General features: G+C 37.8%; 1 protein-coding gene and 2 long non-coding RNA genes across 5 annotated transcripts in view; 2 read left to right on the top strand and 1 right to left on the bottom strand.

Annotated features, from left to right (window-relative positions):
• The window catches only part of LOC114261433 (uncharacterized), a 33,168-nt gene extending 12,747 nt beyond the window's left edge, over nt 1-20,421 (top strand). For 2 of the 3 annotated variants that reach the window (XM_028201711.2, XM_082878278.1), the window contains exons 8-15: nt 15,671-15,735; nt 15,863-16,037; nt 16,421-16,615; nt 16,724-16,771; nt 18,569-18,715; nt 18,817-18,899; nt 19,239-19,354; nt 19,946-20,421. In XM_028201711.2, coding sequence (XP_028057512.2) covers nt 15,671-15,735; nt 15,863-16,037; nt 16,421-16,615; nt 16,724-16,771; nt 18,569-18,715; nt 18,817-18,899; nt 19,239-19,354; nt 19,946-20,064 — 948 coding nt within the window. In that variant the 3' untranslated portion in view covers nt 20,065-20,421. The remainder of the gene's footprint in view (nt 1-15,670; nt 15,736-15,862; nt 16,038-16,420; nt 16,616-16,723; nt 16,772-18,568; nt 18,716-18,816; nt 18,900-19,238; nt 19,355-19,945) is intronic. The other variant, XR_014335523.1, reaches the window with a different exon arrangement.
• LOC145795173 (uncharacterized) lies at nt 5,648-9,002 on the top strand. The gene is made up of 2 exons (XR_014335525.1): nt 5,648-5,832; nt 5,875-9,002. It is a non-coding gene; the product is annotated as an uncharacterized LOC145795173 (long non-coding RNA).
• Nucleotides 20,422-22,730: 2,309 nt separating the features above from the next.
• LOC114261448 (uncharacterized) lies at nt 22,731-24,045 on the bottom strand. Its single transcript, XR_003628948.2, has 2 exons — nt 23,875-24,045; nt 22,731-22,946 (listed from the first exon to the last, which is right to left on the bottom strand). It is a non-coding gene; the product is annotated as an uncharacterized LOC114261448 (long non-coding RNA).
• Nucleotides 24,046-25,242: the final 1,197 nt, after the last annotated feature.

The following is a 25,242-nucleotide window of genomic DNA, read 5'->3' as shown; positions in this document are numbered from 1 at the left end:
TATAATTTGTTATATAAGAATAAATCTAATTAAATCAAATATAATAAAAAATATCAAATCAAATCTATAAAATAAATATCGAATTTTTAACTTTTATTTACTTTAACATATTTTATTATTCTTTATTTGTTATATTTTTTAATTATAATATACATCAATTAAAAATAAAAATAATTATATAAATAAATTAAAAATATTATCAATAAAAATAATACCAAGATAAAAATAATAAATATATTTAAAAATAACTATTTAACTCGCCTTTATATAATAAACATATTTTAAAAATAACTATTAAAAAATATATATATATATTACCGCTCCCCAAGGCGCTCCCAACCTAAGAAACTTCTATCGGCTCACGCTTCCCTGCTCCCACTCCCGCCCCCGCTCCCGCTCCCGCTCCCGCTTCGTGCAACTAAGAGTGTTATCAAGCCATACACAGGTAAAAAAATTTTTACCCTTTTTTATTTGTAGATAAAATGAAGGGAAGCTGTTTGAGATGGTAGACATAGAAATTGTCGACCAGTTAATGCACCTAAGGATGTGTGGTTTGATCCATGTGGAAGGTGGTCAAAGAAATAAGAAAAGACTAAGGAGAACATGCAATGAAGTGATATGAAATGACATGGTTAATTTAAACTTTAACTGAATATATGACTTTGAATAGATTCAATTGGATGAAATGATTCCGTATAACTGGCCAAGTAATTGAGATAAAAGCTTTGTTCAATTGAGTTGTATCAATGGCTTTGTTAATGTTTGTGACCTATTGTTGTATAAGTAGCTTGTGAAGTACATTTGTACCACCCTATCTAGTTATGGAATACTAACTTCTTAGAGGAAGGTTTCATGTCTCCTATCCCATTGGGACGTACATGTGTCTTCATGTCTATTTTTTTATATTAATTTCTTAAGCTAGAGACACTATGATACATGTGTCCGTCTTGGGGACACTTCATGGGCATGATGGGATATTATTAATAATTTTGAGACGTTTTAAGTGGGGTCAAAACTCAAAACTCGTGTTACCAAAATATGCTAATAAACTAAGGGAAATGCTACCATGTGCGCCCCAAAAATGGTGCATATGGTATGCGCCTTGTAACTTTTTACTATAAAATGTATAATTTTTTACTCATCACAAAAATTATCTTTTACCACAAAAAAAAAAAAAAATGACTTTGCCATTCATAACTTTAGGGGTGCTCACCATAATTTTGCCATTCATTACTCTCACCACAATTATCTTAACTTCCATAAAAATAATTTGTAACTTTCACTACAAAAATTTGTAACTTTTCTTACGATGTGCACCTGTAAAAAATAATGTATAGAGAAAGAGAGAGAATAAATTGTATGTATTATTATTGATTGATATATTGATGTCTATTACAATGATTCATGATTCCTATATATAGAAGAGGGTGAGTGTGTAGTAGGTAAGGAGTAGGTGAAGTGGAGGTGGTAGTGGTGTAGTGGGTTAGGTTTAGTGGAGTAGGTGAGGTGGTAGTGGTGTAGTGGGTTAGGTTTAGTGGAGTAGGTGAGGTGGTAGTGGTGTAGTGGGTTAGGTTTAGTGGAGTAGGTTTAAGTGGGTGAAGTAGGTGGAGAGCAGGTGGATTTTAACAGCCCCCGCAAACTCAAGGGGGATAGGAACTAACCAACTTGAGTTTGGAGAGAGTAACAAAACAAGAAAATACATAAAAATAAAAGAGGATAAGAGACACTGTATGGTCGTGTCAGACCATTGGTGAAGACACTGGATGGTGGTGTCATAACGTTGTTGAGGACACTGTATGGGGGTGTCATAACCATGTAGAGGACACTGTATGGTGGTGTCATAACGGTGTAGAGGACACTGGATGGCGGTGTCAGACCGATGTAGAAGACAGTTTATGGGGTCATGTCGGACCGTTGTAGCAGACAATGTTGTGACAGTTGTGGTGACAGTTTACGGAGTCTTGCTGGACCCTTGTAGAAACTAACCGGAATCAATGTCGGGACAGTTTACAGAGTCTTGTCGGACCCATGAAGGAGCTAACCGGAATCAATGTCGGGACAGTTTACAGAGTCTTGTCGGACCCATAAAGGAGCTAACCGGAATTAATGTCGGGACAGTTTACAGAGTCTTGTCGGACCCATAAAGGAGCTAACCGGAATCAATGTCGAGACAGTTTACAGAGTCTTGTCGGACCCATAAAAAGTAGCACCCTCAAAAGGTGTGCCAAATCTTTCAAAAAGGCGTGCCATCAAAAGGCGTGCCCAATCCATAAAAAGGCGTGCCATCAAAAGGCGTGCCCAATCCATAAAAAGACGTGCCATCAAAAGGCGAGCCCAAGTCATAAAAAGATGTGCCGGACATGATGGCGAGGCACGTGAGTGCCTGGACTGGCGCGCCCGTTTGTCGTCTGGTGTCAAGTGGCGCGCGATACGCGTGGCTGCCTCGCTATTTAACCAAGGTTGATGCTGAGGTTGAGGCAGACAAAAAAACTTCTGAAAATCCTCTGAAAACAACTCTTCCTTTGCTGAGAAAGAAACTCTGTAATACTCTGTAACCAACCCGTCTCTGAAACACTCAGCAACATGGCCTCTTCTTCCCGTCCAGCTACCCAGAACATGGCCTCCTCTTCCCGTGGTCTGCTCACGCTCTTTCCAGAACTGAACGAGTCCACAAGAGAAATAACTGGTGCGGTAGCCAGTGAACCTCAACCAAACACCTCTGGTTTTGCTCCGTTGAACTTTCCGATGCGGTCGGTGGAGCAAAAAATGGCGGTGCAGTCGGATGTGGAGGCCAATCAGTATACCTTGAAGTCATGTGTGGAAACCATGACTGCGGTTACAAATTTGTCGAACCGGCTGCAGAGTAGGACAAATGAGGTGCAGCAGTTAAACGCCCAACTGGCTCTACTCCAACGCATGTATAAGGATGCGCGAGCAGAGATAAGTGTGCTAAAGGCGGAAAATAAGGAGCTGAAGCGGAAGGCCAGTTTTATGTTCCGATTTGGAGGGCCGCCATATGCTGCAGTGGAGGAGCAGGGAGTAGTGATCATGCCCAGTGGAGTGGGAAACACGGAGGCAACACCGGCAAGGGCCGCCCAAGACGGTGGCAAGAAGAAAAGACCGGCGGAATAGGCGAGAAGAAAAATCCCACTGTTCCGATTTGTGTTGGTTGTGTTTTGGTTTGTTTTGTGTTTTTTTAATTTTAGTTTTTTTTTTTTTTTTTTTTTTTTTTTTTTTTTTTTATGGTGTAAAATGCTGATCGGGGTTGATCCCCGGCATGAAGAAATGACAAGTTTGTAAAATGTTGTTTTTTTTGTTTTTTTTTTTTTGTTTTTTTTTTGTTTTTTTTTTTTTTTTGTTTTTGTTTTGGGAGTGTTTTGTTGAAAAAATAAAAAATAAAATGAAAGAAAACAAGGGAGAAAGAAAATAGATAAAAAATATTTATAGATGGATTATATGAAAAACATCAGTGCGATTGTTTCAAAATAAAGTGGGGTATTTAAAAAAGAGGAAAAGTGACTTGGAAAAAATAAATAAAAATAAGTGATTTTTGAAATCAAATGGAGGAGAGAGAGGGACAAACCCATGTGATAAAGTGGAGAGAGAGTCGGTGAGTGGGGTGCAAAAGGTGAAGGAGAAATGATGGATTGAAAATGGTTTGGGTTAAAAGTGGACACTGTTAGTGGGGAACATGAGTGCATTGATTATTTGATATAATAATAATAATAATAAAAATAAAAAGTTAGAACAGTTGGAGAGAATGAGTGGAGTATGGTAAGGGTTTCATCCAAAGCCAAAATTCCTGCAGTGAATCACTTCGCAAATCCTAGCATGAGCTTTTTCTCTTTCCAGGCTTATTCATGAATTTCCTGGTGATTTCAAGAGCCTCTGGTGGCATTGTGGCAGAGAACACCCCAACCTGGATTTTGGGTGGCAGCAACTGAGAACACCCCAACCTGGATTTTGGGTGGCAGCAACTGGAAAATATCATAGATCTGATTTTTAAAAACCTCGTGACAGCATTTCATCAGCTTCATCCAAGACAAACATTTTGATGTAAACAGGGCGAAGTGATTGTCTCCGCAACATGTCAAACACACGACCAGGAGTACCAATAACAACATGAACCCCACTGGAGAGAATGCGCTGATCTTCGCGCACACTAGTCCCTCCAACACAAGCATGAACCTTCACACTTTGCTGGGCAAGTTCAAGAGTGGGTGGAAGAACCAAAGCTTGGCACTCAACCAAGCTATAATCTAGCTGCTGCAGAATTCCAGAGCAGAATGTTGCAGTGTTTCCAGTTCCAGACTGTCTCGTCATATGAGGTGAAGAATTCTTCTCCATCAGCCTCACACATGACTACAGTTGCACAAATCTTTGTTGATTTTATCAGCGGAATAGGTTGAGGTCCGGCGGGCGGCTAAGGTGAGGTTGCCGCCCGTCGGGGAAGCGAAAATACTAGGTTTTAAACCAGCTCTGATACCATGTAAAAAATAATGTATAGAGAAAGAGAGAGAATAAATTGTATGTATTATTATTGATTGATATATTGATGTCTATTACAATGATTCATGATTCCTATATATAGAAGAGGGTGAGTGTGTAGTAGGTAAGGAGTAGGTGAAGTGGAGGTGGTAGTGGTGTAGTGGGTTAGGTTTAGTGGAGTAGGTGAGGTGGTAGTGGTGTAGTGGGTTAGGTTTAGTGGAGTAGGTTTAAGTGGGTGAAGTAGGTGGAGAGTAGGTGGATTTTAACAGCACCTTTTTAGGGGTGCATGATGTGGTCGTTTACACCAAAGTATTCTATTTATAACCAAGTAATAACTACAACTACTACTCCGAAGTGTAGCGGTTAAGATTAGGTGTTGATCCTCAGGGACTAATCGAGTTGTGTTGATTCAAAAATAATAATTAAAGTAATTTAAAGAGTTTGATTTTGAAATTAACAAAACTGAAATTAACAAAACATAAAATAAATAAAATAAAATAAGAAATATCTCAGGATTTTGAATCCACAACTACCCTTATAATCAGGGGTTACTGTATCTAGTCTTTAGAAAGTCATTAATTTGGATATTGTGATGTAAGTTGATCAGAAATACATTGTCAAAAGGATTTGTATATTAAAATCAGAAAGATATGAATCATCTTCGCTTAGGACGAACCGTCACCACTAAACTAAATTACTGTTAATGCATGACCCATTTTATTAGGTATGACTCGCCGTCTAACAATTTTAATATACAGCAATGAAAACATTTGTATAACATGATTTGAATAAAACATTTATTGCACAAAAAGATCTGAAAGTTATGCAATTTATCCAAATCAAATCAGAACTAAAAATACTAAATACAATAAAACCCCAATTACTTGGTCAGTGTTTCATCTTAACCCTAAGATAAGGAAGTTAGTTCCTCATACCCATATAACTACCACACTCTAATATGTACAAACTGAACTCTCCCACTTTCCCTTTCTTTCTGTTTTTCTTTCTTTTCTCCTTCACCCTTTAGAGCCTTGGCTGAAGCCCCCTCGCTGGCCTCTCCTTGCCTGCCTCTTCCTTCCCCTTCTTCTTCTTTTATAGAAGAAATATCTGGAGAAGAAAACAAATATAGTAATATAAATAATATAATAATATAATATAATATATTGTAAAATTTGATGTATAGAGAAATAGAGAGAATGAATTATGTATTATTGATTGATATAATGTTCTATATATTACAATGATTCATGATTCCTATATATAGAAGAGGGTGAGTGTGTAGTAGGTAAGGAGTAGGTGAAGTGGAGGTGGTAGTGGTGTAGTGGGTTAGGTTTAGTGGAGTAGGTGAGGTGGTAGTGGTGTAGTGGGTTAGGTTTAGTGGAGTAGGTTTAAGTGGGTGAAGTAGGTGATAGGTTTTAACAGCCCCCCGCAAACTCAAGGGGGATAGGAACTAGCCAACTTGAGTTTGGAGAGAGTAACAAAACAAGAAAATACATAAAAATAAAAGAGGATAAGAGACACTGTATGGTCGTGTCAGACCATTGGTGAAGACACTGGATGGTGGTGTCATAACGTTGTAGAGGACACTGTATGGGGGTGTCATAATCATGTAGAGGACACTGTATGGTGGTGTCATAACGGTGTAGAGGACACTGGATGGCGGTGTCAGACCGATGTAGAAGACAGTTTATGGGGTCATGTCGGACCGTTGTAGCAGACACTGTGTGGTCGTGTCAGACCGATGTAGAAGACAGTTTATGGGGTCATGTCGGACCGATGTAGAAGACAGTTTACGGGGTCATGTCGGACCGTTGTAACAGACACTGTTGTGACAGTTGTTGTGACAGTTTACGGAGTCTTGCTGGACCCTTGTAGAAACTAACCGGAATCAATGTCGGGACAGTTTACAGAGTCTTGTCGGACCCTTGTAGAAACTAACCGGAATCAATGTCGGGACAGTTTACAGAGTCTTGTCGGACCCTTGTAGAAACTAACCGGAATCTATGTCGGGACAGTTTACAGAGTCTTGTCGGACCCATAAAGGAGCTAACCGGAATCAATGTCGGGACAGTTTACAAAGTCTTGTCGGACCCATAAAGGAGCTAACCGGAATCAATGTCGGGACAGTTTACAGAGTCTTGTCGGACCCTTAAAAAGTCGCACCCTCAAAAGGTGTGCCCAATCTTTCAAAAAGGCGTGCCATCAAAAGGCGTGCCCAATCCATAAAAAGGCGTGCCATCAAAAGGCGTGCCCAATCCATAAAAAGACGTGCCATCAAAAGTTGCGCCCTCAAAAGGCGCGCCCACTTCATCAAAAGTCGTGCCCGACAGAAAGCGTCGAGCCATCAAAAGGTGAGCCGGAGACGCGGCGAGGCACGTGAGCGACAGAGTGGCGTGTCGGCCGCGTCGTCAGTGTCGATATAAACCAATGCGGAGGCTGTGCTTGAGGCAGAAGCGAAGACAAAAAAACTTGGGAAAAAACTTCTGAAAAACTCTTCATTTTCTGAGAGAGATATTCGTTTTTCTGAGAGATTGCCTCTAAGAGCTGCAAATCTTGAAACACTCCCCTTCCAAACATTATCAGTCTGAAATTGCTATTTCGCTGAAACACTCAGCAACCTAAAAAACATGGCCTCTTCTTCCCGTTCAGCTACCCAGAATATGGCCTCTTCATCCCGTGGTCTACTCACTCTCTTTCCCGACCTCAACGAGTCAACAAGAGAGATAACTGGTGCGGAGGCCCGTGAACCTCAACCAAACACCTCTGGGTTTGCTCCGTTGAACTTTCCGATGCGGTCGGTGGAGCAAAGAATGGCAGTGCAGTCGGATGTGGAGGCCAATCAGTATACATTGAAGTCATGTGTGGAAACCATGACTGCGGTTACAAATTTGTCGAACCGGCTGCAGAGTAGGACAAATGAGGTGCAGCAGTTAAACGCCCAACTGGCTCTGCTCCAACGCATGTATAAGGATGCGCGAGCAGAGTTAAGTGTGCTAAAGGCGGAAAATAAGGAGCTGAAGCGGAAGGCCACCGTGATGTTCCGATTTGGAGGTCCGCCATATGCTGCAGTAGAGGAGTATGGTGGAGTGATCGTGCCCAGTGGAGTGGGAAACACGGAGGCAACACCGTCAAGGGCCGCCCAGGACGGAGGCAAGAAGAAAAGACCGGCGGCAGAGTAGAGAAGAAAAATCCCACCTGTGAATGTGGGTGTTTGTTTGTTTGTTTGTTTGTTTGTTTGTTTTTTTTTTTTTTTTTTTTTTTTTTTTTTTTTTTTGTATGTGGAAACATGGTGATCGGGGTGAGCCCTGACATGAATAAAATGAGTTTGGTGTGTAGATCTTCCTGCGTCTTTTTTTGTTTTTGTTTTTGTTTTTTTTTTTTTTTTTTTGTTTTTTTGTTTTTTTTTTTTAAAAGAAAAGAAAATTGAAGAGAAGTGTGTGAATGTGAAAGTAATAAAAAATTAAAAAAGAAATGGGAGATTTAAAGTTGTGGGCGGGTGTGTTGGTTGCTTTTCAAAAGATGGAGTAAAAAAGTTGAGTGGGGAACATGAGTGTGTGGAAAGAATGAAAAAGAAAAAGGATGGGTTGGATTTGTACAAAATAATAATAAAATAAATGAGTGGAGAAGGTTGGAAAAGGGAAGAGAAAAAGAAAGAAAGGCAAAGTATTGGTTTGTTTTGGATTCCAAGTAACAATGGAGAGAAACACTCTGGTGAGGAAGCCTCACACATCCACTGCGTGCTCACGGCTTTGAAGAGACCCACTTTCTAGAACTTCGACCACTGCAAGCACTCCACCTTCTTCAGATGTCAATGCTGTTCTGCCCTCATCAAAACCCACTAAAGATTCCATAAGTGTGGAAGGTCCAGCCAGTACATCTCCACTTGTAGATACCATTACAGGGTCAACGACTAAAGCTCTAACTGGGAACTGCTTGAGACAGTGATGAAGAACCTTGACTATGCCAATGGAAGGAAGCATGCCTGTTTTCACAATATCAACATTCATGTCAAACAGCACGGACTTTAATTGCTCTGCAACAAAATCCTCGGGCACAATGTTCACACCCTGAACTCCAATGGTGTTCTGAGCAGTGACAGCTGTGATCACAGTGGAACAGTACACTCCACGGGCTGCACAAGCCTTGAGAGGGTTATGATTTGTATAGGGAAATGAAATCCGGCGGGCGGTCAAGGCAAGGTTGCCGCCCGCCGGAAGGCGAAGAACACCAAGAGCTTAACCTATAGCTCTGATACCATGTAAAATTTGATGTATAGAGAAATAGAGAGAATGAATTATGTATTATTGATTGATATAATGTTCTATATATTACAATGATTCATGATTCCTATATATAGAAGAGGGTGAGTGTGTAGTAGGTAAGGAGTAGGTGAAGTGGAGGTGGTAGTGGTGTAGTGGGTTAGGTTTAGTGGAGTAGGTGAGGTGGTAGTGGTGTAGTGGGTTAGGTTTAGTGGAGTAGGTTTAAGTGGGTGAAGTAGGTGATAGGTTTTAACATATATATATATAAATTATTTGAGTGCGGGTGGATGAGGCGCACAAGGTTGCCGACACCCCCACTTATTTTTATTTTATAACATATATAATATAATATATAAAATATCTAAAATGTATTATTTACACTAATTTATGTACAAACAATTAAAATATGTACAAACACACAAAATCACACAAAATTATAAAATAATACAAATTAATGGACTAATAAAATGTATTTAGTGGGCCAAATGTGTAACATTTAGGCTCCGATCAGTGCACATTGTACCAATTCCCATAAAGGAAACCAAACTAAACTAAACTTTGAATCCCAATCAAGTGGGGTCATCTATGTTAAAATTGATATATAAAGAGAAATAGAGAATTGTATTATTGATTGATCTATATATTATTGTGTATATTACAAATGGTGGGTGGCTCATTATATAGGAGAGGGTGAGTGTAGTAGGTGAGGAGTAGGTGAGGAGTAGGTGGTGGTAGGTGATGGTAAATTGGTGGTAGGTGATGGTAAATTTTAACAGCCCCCCGCAAACTCAAGGAGGATAGAAACTAACCAACTTGAGTTTGGAGAGAGTAACAAAACAAGAAAATACATAAAAATAAAAGAGGATAAGAGGCACTGTATGGTCGTGTCAGACCATTGGTGAAGACACTGGATGGTGGTGTCATAACGTTGTAGAAGACAGTTTATGGGGTCATGTCGGACCGTTGTAGCAGACACTGTGTGGTCGTGTCAGACCGATGTAGAAGACAGTTTATGGGGTCATGTCGGACCGATGTAGAAGACAGTTTACGGGGTCATGTCGGACCGTTGTAACAGACACTGTTGTGACAGTTGTTGTGACAGTTTACGGAGTCTTGCTGGACCCTTGTAGAAACTAACCGGAATCAATGTCGGGACAGTTTACAGAGTCTTGTCGGACCCATAAAGGAGCTAACTGGAATCAATGTCGGGACAGTTTACAGAGTCTTGTCGGACCCATAAAGGAGCTAACCGGAATCAATGTCGGGACAGTTTACAGAGTCTTGTCGGACCCCTAAAAAGTCGCACCCTCAAAAGGTGTGCCCAATCTTTCAAAAGGCGTGCCATCAAAAAGCGTGCCCAATCCATAAAAAGGCGTGCCATCAAAAGGCGTGCCCAATCCATAAAAAGACATGCCATCAAAAGGCGTGCCAAGTTGTCGGCGAGCGCCGAGCGGCTCATGATGCGCATGTCTGCCTCTTCGTCAAGGTCTTTATAAATCGAAGCGGAGGCTGAGGCTGAGGCAGGAAACCCGCTAAAAAACTCTGAAAAAACTCTTCGTGTTGCTGAGAGAGATAGTTCCTTTTGCTGAGAGAGTGGCTCTAAGAGCTGCAAATCTTGAAACACTCTGTAATACTCGGTTGCCCAGAAAATGGCCTCTTCGTCCCGTAGTCTGCTCACTCTCTTTCCAGACCTCAACGAGTCAACAAGAGAGAGAACTGGTGCGGTGGCCAGTGAACCTCAACCAAACACCTCTGTGTTTGCTCCGTTGAACTTTCCGATGCGGTCGGTGGAGCAAAAAATGGCGGTGCAAACTGATATTGAGGCCAATCAGTATACTCTGAAGTCATGTGTGGAAACCATGACTGCGGTCACAAACTTGTCGCACCGGCTGCAGAGCAGGACAAATGAGGTGCAACAGTTAAACTCTCAGCTGGCTCTGCTCCAACGCATGTATAAGGATGCGCGAGCAGAGATAAGTGTGCTAAAGGCGAAAAATAAGGAGCTGAAGCGGAAGGCCACCGTGATGTTCCGATTCGGAGGTCTGCCATATGCTGCAGTGGAGGAGCAGGGGGGAGGCAACTTGCTTGGTGGCCTAGGAAGCACGGAGGCCGGACTGGCACGGGACACCCAAGATAAAAGTAAGAAGAAGAGACCCGTAGCAGAGTAGAGAAGAAAAATCCCACTGTGGGTGTGGTTGTTTTGTTGGTGTGTGTGTTTTTTTTTTTTTTTTTTTTTTTTTGATGTAAAATGGTAAACGGGGTGAGCCCCGACATGAATAAAAGGAGATTGGTGTGCAAGGCGTCTTCGTCTGTTTTTTTTTTTTGATATTCAAATCAGTAGAGAATAGGAAAATAAAAAGAAACGAAAAGAGGAAAGTGGAGTGGGGAACATGAGTGTAATGAAAAAGAAAAAAGTATAGGTTGGAGAATCTGAGCAGAGTGGGTCACATGGGTGAGTGGTGGTAAAGGAAGTAAAAGAAAAAAATAAAGAAATGGAGTGGGTGATAAAAAAAGAAAAGCTGGGTGTGGTGGTGATTTCTGTGTGCGTGTGTCTATGGAGAGAGAGACCCAGCTAGAGAGAGATGAGAGTGAGCCGTGTGTGTATGTGCTGGATAGGGTGTGTGAATGGCTTCAAAATGCAACCCGAGAGGGAGAGAGAGGTCTGTGGCAAATGTCATAGATGGCCTCATTGTCCAGAAACACAGCAACGTTTGGGTTGAGAGGACACTGTTATAGGGCTCCACAACCGAAAGACGTTCCAAAAGAAGTGATCCAAGAAGTGGAAGTAGATGAGCGTTTTGTCGTCATCAATATAGGCGGTGACGATGATGGAGTCTCGATCTACCACATCTCAGATCCAGATCCAGAGCTACCACAAATCTCTCTCTTTCTCTCTCTCAACTGTGTTGTGCAGCTCAGAGAAGAACAATGGTGAAGGGTCGCCAAGGAGAACGTATCAGACTCTAGTCAAGGGCCGATAAATGCGATGGAGACGACGATAAATTAAACGGAGAGCCGGTGGTGGGCCTCGGAGGAGAGAATCGAACCGGCGACGAAGAGGAACAGCGAATTCTCTTAGATACGGGCGGAGACGATGGGAGGTCTTCGAAGATGGATGATCTCTTCCCGCACACTATGGCAGACATGTTGTGTGCTCAGTGTTCTGATCCTACTCTCTGAGCAATCGATCCGATTCCTCTCCCCCCTGTATCGTTCATGCAGCGATTAATCAATCACAATTCCAATTCTCCCCAAAAATCAATTCCGCACTGTTTCTTGATCGAATCGGTGACCAAATGTATCAAAAAGAGGGCTTTTTTTTTTGGAATTTCTAAGATTGAAGACTCGATTTCAATGCCGAGTCGCTATACAGATAGAGACTGCGAATGATTGTATACTTGCAGAGAGATTGGCGGGGCGGCAAAGTTCTGAAAAAAGATGACCTTTGGATATGGAAAATAAAAATATGGCTGAAGTACCAGACAATGAGGGGACTTCAAGAGAAGTACCAGAAGAACAATATTTTGAAGCAACACATGCTGGTGATGTGAAAGAGGATAAAGGAAGTTCCGATACAATCGAATCAGAACATGGGTCCATGAGGAAGAAAGGGGTTACTTTTGAAGTAGATGGGGCATCAATTCATGATGCCGAATCCGCCAAGTTAAGTAGCTTGACCTCATTATCGGCTCGAGGCACACGAGACCTTCAAGAGGTTGCTGCTGAAATCAGGGATGAATTTGCGACGGCTTCGAGGTTTGGCAAGGAGGTTGTGTAGACAATTCCAGCGGGCAGCAAAGGCAAAGGTGCCGGCCGGCTGCCCGCCGGTGAGAAAAAAATACAGGTTTAAATCTTATAGCTCTGATACCATGTTAAAATTGATATATAAAGAGAAATAGAGAATTGTATTATTGATTGATCTATATATTATTGTGTATATTACAAATGGTGGGTGGCTCATTATATAGGAGAGGGTGAGTGTAGTAGGTGAGGAGTAGGTGAGGAGTAGGTGGTGGTAGGTGATGGTAAATTGGTGGTAGGTGATGGTAAATTTTAACAATCTATATAAATCTTTTCTCACTATTTCACTCTGTAAATATGCTTGGTTAAAGTAAATAAATTCATATTTTTTTACTATCGCATTCTATGTCAATTTAGGCCATGTTTGATTGTCTAGAGATAAAGTGGGAGATCTAATATTACTTGGAGTTTACAGTAGCATATGTAATGACATAAGATATCCCACCATTCATGCTTGTTGATTCAGGATATGAATCCATGTTTGCTTTACAAAAGAGATTGTAGGATATATACAAGTAATTTTTCGATTTTCCCTTATGGCATACATTGATGCCCATCTTACCCCTTTGCCTCATCAATGGTCTGCAACTCTTGAAATAGAGTTGTTACAAATCATGTGGAGATAATGGACAACCAAATATGCAAATTACATCTAATCCTTTGAAATATATATACATTAATTCCAACTTGTTTAAAAACAAAAAAAAAAAATTAACCACCACACAAAATCATTTTAAGTAAGTATTTTATTGTCATTGTTTATCTAAAAATAGAAAATAAAATAATTTTTGTTTTAACAGAAATCTGATTGTTTTCTTTTTCTTTTTTTTTTTATTTTTTTATTTTTTTTTAATGACCTTGAACATAAACTAAAATCAGATTTTTGTTTTCCAGATTTTTTTATTTTAACATAACCTTCAATATAAACGTAAAATTTGATTTTACAAAAATATTATTTTTATTTGTTTTAGAAAATCTGATTGTTTTCCATCTATTTCAAATAAAGAATATACAAAACAACAAAGACCTAAAAAAAAAAAAAAAACAACTCTGAACACAAAAGGGTTAATCAGTTTAGTTTAGCTACAAGAAAATCAGTGGAAGGATGCTCCAGATCAAGAACATACATGGAAAACTCTAAAATAAAAAAATAAAAGAATCATCGGAACGTGTTTTTTTGTTGTTGGGGACAAAAATAGGGAACTAGATAGTTGTAGATCTGGACTATTGCATTACCTTTGTTCTTCACTCTCTCTGGATGATATTTCTTCTCAAATGGCGGATAGGATTTGTTGGTTTGCTCTGATATATATAATAGAGGAAGGGGTATATGATATGTCTTTTCTATTCTATACCATCTCATTTGAGATTATATAACTGGGAGAGGTTGTAGTATTGTATATCCATTTGTATATCATATCTGGTTTAAAAAAATTTGCAAACAAGTGATAAATGGGGCCACAAGATAATATCTCCAATCCTACCATTTATCTCCCGCCATTGAACAAGGCCTTAGGTCTTTTCCTTCCCTTAACATTTCCATTTATGGATCATATAAATCTTCCTTACTGTTACGTCTTCTTTTCTTTGTTATATATGACTAAACTATCTTGACTTGTTCTCTCAACTTACTTTCAATTAGTACTATCATAACCATTTCACGAATATATTCATTTATAATTGGAAAACTCTATTCATACAAAAAAAATCACATTTTAACGAAAAATCACATTCATGAAATTTCCATAACAAAAAATCACATTCAGTTCACGTAACGTAGATAGTAACAAGAATCACATTTTTACTTCAAGAAAAGCGAAAGAGTCATCCTTTAAAAGAAAAGACTTGCATAGGTTTTAATAGGTCTGGAGGAGGGGAGGATGAGGTTAGATGGCCTGTTTCCAGAACCAGGAGGCTTGAGAAGGTCAAACCTGTCATAGGGCACCGATTATGCATCAGATCTTGTTTCCTTGGAAAGGGATTTGGAGAGTGAAAGTCGCTTCACGGTTGCTTTGTTTAGGTGAGGAGGCATCAGCCACAGCACAGAGGGTTCCCCTTGAAACATTATTAACTGACCGGTCAAGTTGTTCCAATGCCATGTGGGTTGCACCTTTCAGGACTCCATACGAAACAGAAAAGTGTTTTCTTCAACCCATGGAATAAATAAATAAAACTCATAATAACCGATAGATTCTTATTATAGTATATACCTCTTCATTTACACAAAGGCAACTAATAGAACAATTGAACATACAAACACAGGCAGACTGACACATTTATAAGCCAAAAATAGAACCATGATTCATTTTTAAAGTCTCATCTAACGAATCTATAATGTTTGGAAAATGAATCTGAACAAATGTCATTTACATTGTTAGATTATGTGTACTGGCCAGATGCTTTATTATAGCAGTGATTTGTATGACTGTAACAAGGAAACCTGAGTTGGGCACTTTGGGCAGTGTAATCACCCAATTTCCAATGGCTGCATGCTACATGTGGTAAGTGTTGGGGGCATGTGGGAAGTGTCACCTAACTGTCCAAACTATGAAATCTGCTCTCAGATTGTGGACACATTCCAGAAATGTTTAACAGATTTGTAGGTGCGTCCAAAAGGTGCCAGTGTTCAACATGGTTAGACAGCTTCTCTATAGAAGTAATTGTACTTCTTAGATACATGGAGTAAAATTGGGTATTTTTTTATGGTTTTGTGCAAAGAACAAATTGTTAGGTTTGTTATTTAGTTGGATACATGGAGGGGAAAATAATATAGGCGGCAAATTCTATATACATCTGGTATAAATTGGTCCCGCTCCCCGGAGGGCCGAGGCACTGGTGTAATAGAATTTATCTTTTCTTACTGGAAAATCAACTCAAGCCAACATTTAGATAGAAAGAATAACTCAAGATAGCTTTTACCACTGTTTTTTGTTGTTGATAAGTAGACCACAGTTACTAGAGATCAGCAACATGAATGTCTCACACCTTCCACCCCCCACCCCCCACCCCCCACCATGCACACGCCACATTTTTCATTTTGCTGTTCAGCCTCATTTACAGCTTTTGATAACTTGGCATATATGGTACAGAAGTTTAATGTAAATGTATGCTTCTTTCTGTAGCTCCGTGATTGGTTGGATTTATCTCTCAATCACGCTGTACCATCTTCACTTCTGATCCTCTCCAGGTATTTTAAAGGCTCAATTATTTTTCTTCACTGTTTCTAAAATTCGAAATTGGAAGCCTCAACATTTTGTGTTAATCTTTGTTTTGGATTACAACTGACTTGTTATTTGGTTTAATACTACACACAGAGCATTCACTGTTTCTGGAAAGTTGAGGCCAGAGGAAGCTGTTCGAGCTACATTGTCGTCACTTCCAGACGAGGTTGTAGATACTGTTGGTGTCACAGCCTTGCCATCTGAAGATTCTGTTTCGGAGAGGAGGAGGAAATTGGAGTTCCTTGAAATGCAGGAAGAACTCATCAAGGTCAATAATCTCATGGTTTATATTATTGCCAAATTAATGGCTCTTTGACTTTCAACTAATCACACTTTTTAAGAGCAATATGACATGACAATTCTAGTATTGTGTGAGCTAGTCTTGATGTGTTTAATTTGGTTCTTGTCATGGAAACTTGAACCCTAAAACAGAAAATGATAAAGAAAATGTTCAATACATTCAATACCTTGGATAGACTGAGGATTTGGTAGGAAAAGAGGTTAATGCGTTGAGCTCAAGGTGCATGTCTTCACTCAGAAGGCTTGATCTGAAGCCTCATGGGAAATCTTGTGCTCCTCAATGCAGTTTTGAGCTTCACATTGAGTACGTCACTTCATTTACTTCAATGGTTCTAACTTAACTGATTGCAGGAGGAGGAAGAGAAAGAGGAAGAGGAGCAAGCCAAGATTAAGGAATCTGTTGTGGATCAAGAGGATGTTGCTTTGAAAGAGATGACTATTCCAACGGTCAGAGAAGCACAAGAACAAGCTAGAGCAAGAACTCTGGAAAAACAAGAGCAGCTTTGTGAACTCAGTCGTGCTTTGGCTGTTCTAGCTTCTGCTTCTGTATGCACTAAATGTTTAATTTATTACATTGTTGAGCTGAGAATATATATATTTTAAATTTTCTTTGTCTGCGCTATTATTGATTTCCTTGTGCTGCTAACCATGCAGTCTGTCAGTAGAGAGCGGGAAGAGTTCCTGAGGCTAGTAAATAAGGAGGTACATCTGAATCATGGACATAATTAATTACTCCTTTACAGAGTTTATTTTTTATCAGTATCTTTGCCATATATTGGCTTGATACTTGCATGCCTTTTGCGGACAGATTCTCTATGATATCAACCCTCCTGTCTCACCACAGAAAATAAAAAAATAAAAAATAAAAAGAGGAAAAAGAAAACAAAAATGGCATGCATGATATAACATGTAATGTATCGGTACAAATTTTATTTTATTTTTCTTAATATGTGCAGAATTCTTGGTTAATGTTTTTCTTGTACATATGGAGAACAGAACATCCTTATCTTCTGTCAATTGATGCTTTCGTATCTCACATGTGGTTTCTTGTGTAGTTCAGACTTGCTGATGGCATTGACTAGTTATTGTTTGCACTGTGTCTAACCAGACTTCACTTTTATTGCAATGCTGCTTTACAATTATGGCCTTTTAGAAGGTGTGTTCGGACTTTGTTATGAGAGTAAGGGATGTTTGGACTACTCATTCTGGTTGCCTGGATTTCCTTAAGAAAAAACATGTTCAAAAAATGAGTATTACTGAAATGAGAATGTTGTGATGAATCTGTGGTGTTACATAACCAAACCAAACCGAACCAAGACTTAAGTCCCGTCAAATGGGATCAGTTACATGAATCTTTATTCTCCACTCAACTTTATCAAAGACCATTTAGTTAGTTAAATTAAGGAGATTCATATCTCTATTTACTATACTAGTCCACACCAATTTAGGTCTGCCCCTTCCCTCAACACTTCCATGTATTGTCACTGTATTGCATCTCTTCATTACTGGATCTGTTGGTCTCCGTTGTATATAGCCGAACCATTTCAATCTGTTCTCTCTCAGCTTATCTTCTATCATTGCTACTGCTACCCATTCACGAATAGACTCATTTCTAACTTTGTCTTTTCTAATCTTGTTTCACATTCATCTTAGCATCATCATCTCAGTAATACTCATCTTATTTACATGTTTTTTAGTTATCCAATATTCCGTCTCATACAACATCGTTGGTCTAATAGCAGTTCTATAAAACTTTTCTTTTAGTCTGGTGGGTATTCGTTTATTGCATAGTATCTTAGACGCACTCCTCCACTTAAGCCATCCCGCTTTAAGTTTATGGACCACATCTGCTTCAATCTCCCTAGCCGTTGCGATAATCGATCCTAACGAAAATGTTCACTCTTAGGTAGTTATTGGTTCTCAATCTTCACTTCTCCTCTGTTTACATTGTTACTGTTACTAAAATTACATGAATAAACGAATCCATTAAAATGGTGAGAAGTGGCAATAATTGATGACAAGATAAAGGTAAACATAAACTGCTCGAGATGGTATGACCATGTGCATCATAGACCAATTAACGCACATGTAAGGAGTGATTTGATCCATGTGGAGAGTGATAAAAGAAATAGAGGTTATGGGAAGGAAATGACTATCTTAAACTTAGGTTACTTAACTGAGACTGCAAATAAAACCATATGGAGGAAATTGATCAATGTAACCTAACCTAATAAATGGGACAGCCTTTTGTTGAGTTTGGGTTATTTTGACTTTCTGAACGGTTGTCATTTTAAAATATTTGTTTTTCATTTTTTTTTTTGTGCACGTGTGTGTGCACGATACTTGTATGCTATTAATAGGGTCACTGTGGACATTCTACATAGCAAATGTCAAATGATGCTTTGTTCTATTATCAGTATTATTATTACTTTTTTTGTTGCAACTCATATGGCATCCTTCTGATAATCTACTCATGTTAGATAGCTCTGATATTTTCAGATAGAACTCTACAATAGCATGGTAGAGAAGGAGGGTACAGATGGTGAAGAAGATGCCATGAAGGCGTATAGAGCTGCACACGAGGAAAGCGACCAGGCTTCGGACATGGCCGTACATAATGAAATTTCATCAGCACTCATAGGTAGGGTAAGTCTCCATTTTCTTTCCAGATTTTTGTTTTCCTTTTTCTTCCTCACACCTTCAGCATTTGACAACTTTCTGTTTTGTCATTTGCCATAATCAATCAGGTTGATGCTATGCTTCAAAACCTTGAAAAGGAAATTGATGATGTGGATGCTAAAATTGGTGATCGTTGGCGGCTACTTGACAGGTGTGATTGTTTATGCATTATGCTTCATATTTTATTGTTCTTTTCTATTTTTGTGGGAGGACCTATGGATATCAAGTCAGTTACTGAATTCTTACTTTCTTTGGGATGTTCAAAGTTATATATATATATACCCATATGGGTCTGCAAACCTGGATATGATATCTTTCAATCAGGCTGAACTAATCCTGATATACCATCCTGTTTTTCTGCCACTTGACATTTCATTTTCAGCAGTTGCCATATAGGTTTGTTGGCTTTGGAGACCATCCTCAATATTTAGAAAATGTTTGACATTCATGTTGTGTACACAGATATATAAAAATTTTTGTATGCATGCAGAGATTATGATGGGAAAGTAACTCCTGAGGAGGTGGCATCTGCAGCTATGTATTTGAAGGATACTTTAGGCAAGGAGGGGGTCCAAGAACTCATAAGCAACCTTTCCAAAGATAGAGGTTGGTGATTCAAAGATGTTTTCATGATCCATTATTCTCATGTGCATCTTCATCTTTTTAGTGATTTATAAAATGTATTGGAATTCAATTTGCATAGAAGTTTTATTTATTTATTTAGTAGTACTTCTTGTTCAACTATTGAAATGCCTTCTCTTGAAGGCCAACAGGAACCAAAATATTTGGCTGTTAGAAAGCTTTGAGGAATATGTGTTCATCGCCCTGTTAGCACCCAAAACCATTACTGGGCCTGATAGAGTTCCCATTGTTTGGTGGGAAGGGAAGGGGTAGGCCACTCTGTTCGAATCAGGTTCAACAAATGGAACCTCTCTCTCCCTCTAACATATGTTTTTGCCTTCAAATACTACTTTTGTGCTAAGACATAGATAATGCCGTGAAGTGGTTACTTCTTTCCCTCCTTTCCTTGTTAAACAAAATGTGGGGCGAAGGCAACTTCCTCTCCTTCGGAATTTTTTTCCAATTTTTTGTATCTTGTACCAAAGCCTGCATTGTTCTGCAAACAAAATATAAGTTGTTGAAATATTTATCTTTTATTTTCTATGATCATGATTTGAGTGAACTTTATTGCTGCAGATGGGAAGATTCTTGTTGAAGACATTGTGAAATTGGGCAGTCGGGCAGAAGATGCCGGCGAAGGTGAAGGTGAAGGTGAAGGTGAAGGCGAAGGTGAAGCTGAAGCTGGGGGGAAATAGAGGATAGTAACACTCCAGTTTTTCCTTTCATTTGATAGCTTGATAGCACATTTTTGTAGGGAGTTCTGGGTGAAGCGAACAGTGTCATTTATGCTGTCTGGGTTCTTTAGAATGGATCGGGAGGCAATATGTCTGCTTCTTGCTACAGCTGTCAATATTTTGTAGGCGTTGGCAATTGTTACCCAGGTGATCTTTTCAAGTGATATACAGAAGAAATGTTTATAGTTCGGCTGTCTAATCATAAGGATGTCTTTGTTAATGCTATAAAAGTTGTGTTGTTAGACGGACAAAGACCTTACATACACTAAGGTACGTAGTTGTCTTCTTGGTTATATGCTTTATACTTGGCATGATACACATGATTGTCCAATGTTGATTATACCTAGATGGGTGAGAATGTGTGTTGTTCCTTTAATTATGCCGAAGTAGTTCAAAGTTCATACAGCAGGCTTTTTTTTGTTTTTGTTTTTGTTTTTGAAATTAAAACATTGCATTTTGGTAGTTAACATCATAATATCTTTTTGGAGTGATTTAAATAAGTATATTTTATGATTTTTTACGAAAAGATGTGCATTGTGATGTGATCCAAATAAGATAAAAATATGTGCTAAAGTAGTGTATCCCCAAACAACTAACATTAAGGAGAAACTAGAAGGCTGATATTCGAATTCTTGATATCTGTGAATAACTTGGACATTTTACTGGTTTCTGGTTTCATAGCTCAGCTGCTCTGTTTTTTGGGGCATGAGTTTTATGCAATAGGGTTGAGAGATCAATAGAGGAAGAGTTTTAGTGGTCTTAAAATTGATAAATTGTTATGTGACTTTATGGAATGAGTGTCCATCTTTTATCTGTTCTAGCTAGCCGTATATCACTTCTAAACTTCTTGTGTTAGCTTTAGATAGTATTTGGTTTAATGAAATAAAAGTGCACTCGAATGAAATAATTATTTCTTAGCTTTCTTAGAGCATCCACACCAATCTCTTCAAATTTTTAGTCAAATTAAACCTATTTCATTATTTTAGCTACTCACCTTTTAACACCTATTACATTAAACTCTTTATTCTAACCTATTCTTATTAAATATTATTTTCTTGTTGTGTTTGTTAGTTTTTTTTTTTTTTTTTAAATTTATTTATTTATTAAATTGATAAGTTATCAGTCAAATAATTTTTTTTAAAAATAAATAAATAAATAAAATTGCCGTTGATTGGTTGACCGTCCTGTCAGACTTCCGGGCGAACATTCGGTAACACACAAATAGCGATGAACAGTGCCTCGCTTGTTGTAACGAGTTACTGTAGCGATCGTAAATTTTGATGAGCTATAAGCGAGTTTGATGGAGTTGATTTTTTAAAAAGTTTAGCTAAAAAGTGATTTTGAAGAGTTTGATGTAGATGCTCTTACAATGGTTATTGATGTTATTTGCGATGTATTTTTTTAGGCTATGTTTGATTGGAGGATTTGATGAGAGAAATAGTAAGAGAAAGGGAAATTCAAAAAAAAAAAAAAAAAAGGAAAAAGAATTGATAGGATTTGAATTTCAAGTTATGTTTGGTTGAGTTGAAAAATGAAAGAAGAAAAGAGTGATTTCGGAAAGAAAAAAAATTGGGTTTGCATTTCTCTCACTTTCTTTTTTCATGTGTTTTCTATTATAATAAAATAAAAAGTAAGATTGCATTTCTTTTTACCTTGTTATTTCTCTCATCATATCTTCCCACCAAATACAATCTTAGTAACCTAAACATGAGAATGAACATTGTTGATCTTTTTTTTTTTTGCTTTTTTTTTCTTTTTCTTTTTTGAGACAATGACTTTTGTCTTTATTTATCTAATTATTATTTTTGGCTAAAATATATTTTTAAGCAAATTATTTATCTAAATTGAGCTGCCGCATACAAGCTTTGTTATAAAATCCACAATGTTATTTTTGCAGCTTCCATCTCGATTTATTACTTTTGCTCTTTTTGCCAATTCCTTCCTTCCACCTGATGAATGTTGTGTTGAAGCTGATTCCCACTGCCCACCCATTACCTCAACTTCTTCACAACTCTTTGTAAGAGTTTCTTATGCAACAAATAGACAAATTTTACTACTATTTTTCTTCTACAATGAATAGTTGTACAGATAGAAGTTAATGAGAGTCCTTTACTAGTAAATTTTGAAAAAAAAGATTATTTTGCCATCACTTGTCGAAAATCGACGAATTATCTTAAAATGACTATCAAATCTTCATTTTTAATCAGATTCAAGAAACTTTTATATCGTTAAAAAATTCTTTGAAAATTATATGAACTTAAATTGACAAAGTTTGAAAACTCAACGCTTTTCACATAATGTCGCATGGAAGAGAGACCCTTCGTCGGGACCAAAAGGGGAGGGAATTTGGGTTTGAAAGGAATTGAATCCTGGGGTCCATAGAGGCCGAAATTGGCCTTAGAAAGGTAGGTTAAGGCGTTTGGCTTGGCTAAAGCCCGTCCAGTGCATCCGGTTTGTCATGCCCCAAATTTTACAATATCTGAAATTTAGGAAATATTATTAGAATTTGTAATAGAAGGCAAGAATATAAAATAATAACCGAAAATTCACCTTCCATATATATATATATATATCATCATTCAATATATGAGGTTTTATTATTATATATCTTATATTCATCATTTACGTGGCATGAATATATAGTATGTAAAGTTAAATGGATCAACATTCATTACAAAAGAGATTTACGTTGGGCTTACAACAAAGTAAAAAGGAAATTATCTCTTACAAAAGAAATGGCACTCGACCAACAAAATAAAAGCCCTAGGCCACAATCAATAGAGCTCTTCTAGCTCACATCTAAGTTCCCACGCCAACTCAAGGTTGTGGCTCAATAGCATTACCTGGAAAGATTCAACAATGAGGAATAAATATATAGTTTAGTAGAAAAATATTTATTTCCAATAATATATCGTTACAAATGTATATGATCATGGTGCTATATAATAAGCTTATATTCATTCAAATTCATCGTTTGTTCACAATTATCAATATTTCAAAATCGGATAACTTAATATAAAGTCTGATAAATGTTTAAAATCAACAATTTGCCCACTTTAGTTTGAGGTGAATCCCTAAATCAATGTATTTTCCAACGGTCTCTCAAAGAATCACCTAAACACCCCCAATTTATTAGTTGCTAGCCGGAAAGAAATTGATGCTTTATCCACATTGATTTCTGGACTTTCACTATGGACACTCTCATCAACTTAATCTCATTTCTATATATAACCTAGAGTCATCGTTATTATTCAATTCAAATCATTTGAATTTTTTATAAACCAAATGCAGCTAATGTATTCTCAATCATCAACACATTTTCAACACACCACCATTCAACAATGGGCTTTCCAAATTCAATTAGCCAACAATCAATTTATCAAATTGAGTAAATCACCCTAGGTTGGTGATTTCTACAATAATGTAATTCTCCACCAATTGCCATCCATTCAAAATCTCTAGAATATTCAAAGAGCCAAAATTGTCCAATTCCAAGTATAGAGACAATATCAACAAAAACAATGTAATTTCTCAAATTAAAGTTTTACAAAAATTGGAACTTTGGCAAATTAAAGCATCCTTTATGTTATAAGATATTTAGAAATACGTTTTTAGAGAAAAATGTAGAGAAACAACCAATATCACTCAAACTCTAAGTCTCTACAATACATATGCTTTCAAAATCTCTACAAATTTCTCATGGGAGTGTCAAGAAAATACAACATATCCAACTAGAGGTTCATATTATATTCAGATAAAATAAATCCGTACCTCAAGAAATGGATGGGAGAAGTCTTGAATCTCTAAAATCTTCAAATTGAAAATCGGGACAACATTAATACTTGAGTTGAAGATCAACTCTCAGTCTAGCTAACTTAAATCTTGAGATATGGTGGTTTATTGATAAGAGAGAGAGAGAGAGATGATATATATATATATATAGACAAAAAAAGAGAAAGAGTAAAAGAGAAATGAATGAAGAGAGCAAAAAAGTCTATAGAAAAGGAAAAGAAGGGCAAACAAAATATGAGGCTGAGAGGCTGCCACATTGCTTTCTATAATGCCCTACCTTTTTATTTCACGGATATCATTACCAATTCGATAATTATAATACAATTTCAGGTTGCCCGTAGGTTTACATCATTACATATAAAAGGAAGGCTTCAACCCTTTTAGTAGGTCTCCCAACAAATAAAATGCGTCGTGGTCACCAGATAAAGAAGATCCTCAATCTTGAACCACTTCACAACATTTACCTGAAAAAAGATTAGCAATGTGGGATGAATACAAAGTCTAGTAGGTCTCCCAAAAATGCTTTAAATCATATTATAGAAATAATGTAACGGTTTATAACTGAAGTAAACTTGCAAGAGTACTTTTCCCAAAAATTATCCAATTTATTCAACAATACAGACGGTTCACATTTTCTACTCATTTCCCATTTCAAAAATATCACATAACAATCATTTTGTTTTTGGAAAACATGTTCACTAAAATCCAATTTCTTCACATCATTTACAAACTCAATACATAACCTATGTCCATCTCCAACAAGTTCATCATATTCCCTGGCCTTACGCCCAAAGGTAAAGAGATTCTTTCAACAACTAATTTGATACTCCCACATGCACACATAAACATCTAACAACTACCTACTCAACATATAACACAACTCAGCCTTCTCAAATCATAACCATCATAATGCATGACAATAATGATAAACAACACTCTTCAACTTGCCTTAAGAACGGTAAGCCAAAGATACACCTTTTCATAACGAAATGCCAATTTACCAGTCACCTGCTGGAAGGTAATGGTACATCTGCCAAGTTCTCCAAGAGCTAGCTGGAAGGTACTAGTACCTCTCATTTTAAGCGCAATCAATTCTCTAGGCGCTAGCTGGAAGGTAATGATACCTCTCATTCTCAGCGCAATATACATTACCAATCATCAGATGTTAAAAGCACAAATAACATAAGCGTAATACATTCACATAAATCTATGCAACATAACAGTGTCATTTTTCACCAATGACCAATGTAATGCCCCCAAAATAATACCAATAACCTAATTCACACGAGAAGTAGATACAATAGAATTAATATATTTTCATTCATTAGAGTTTGAATTACAAAAGGT

The sequence above is a fragment of the Camellia sinensis genome, chromosome 7 (assembly GCF_055761805.1).
Source record: "Camellia sinensis isolate YWXY chromosome 7, ASM5576180v1, whole genome shotgun sequence".
NCBI lineage: Eukaryota > Viridiplantae > Streptophyta > Magnoliopsida > Ericales > Theaceae > Camellia > Camellia sinensis.
This window is presented reverse-complemented; position numbering and strand designations above follow the sequence as displayed.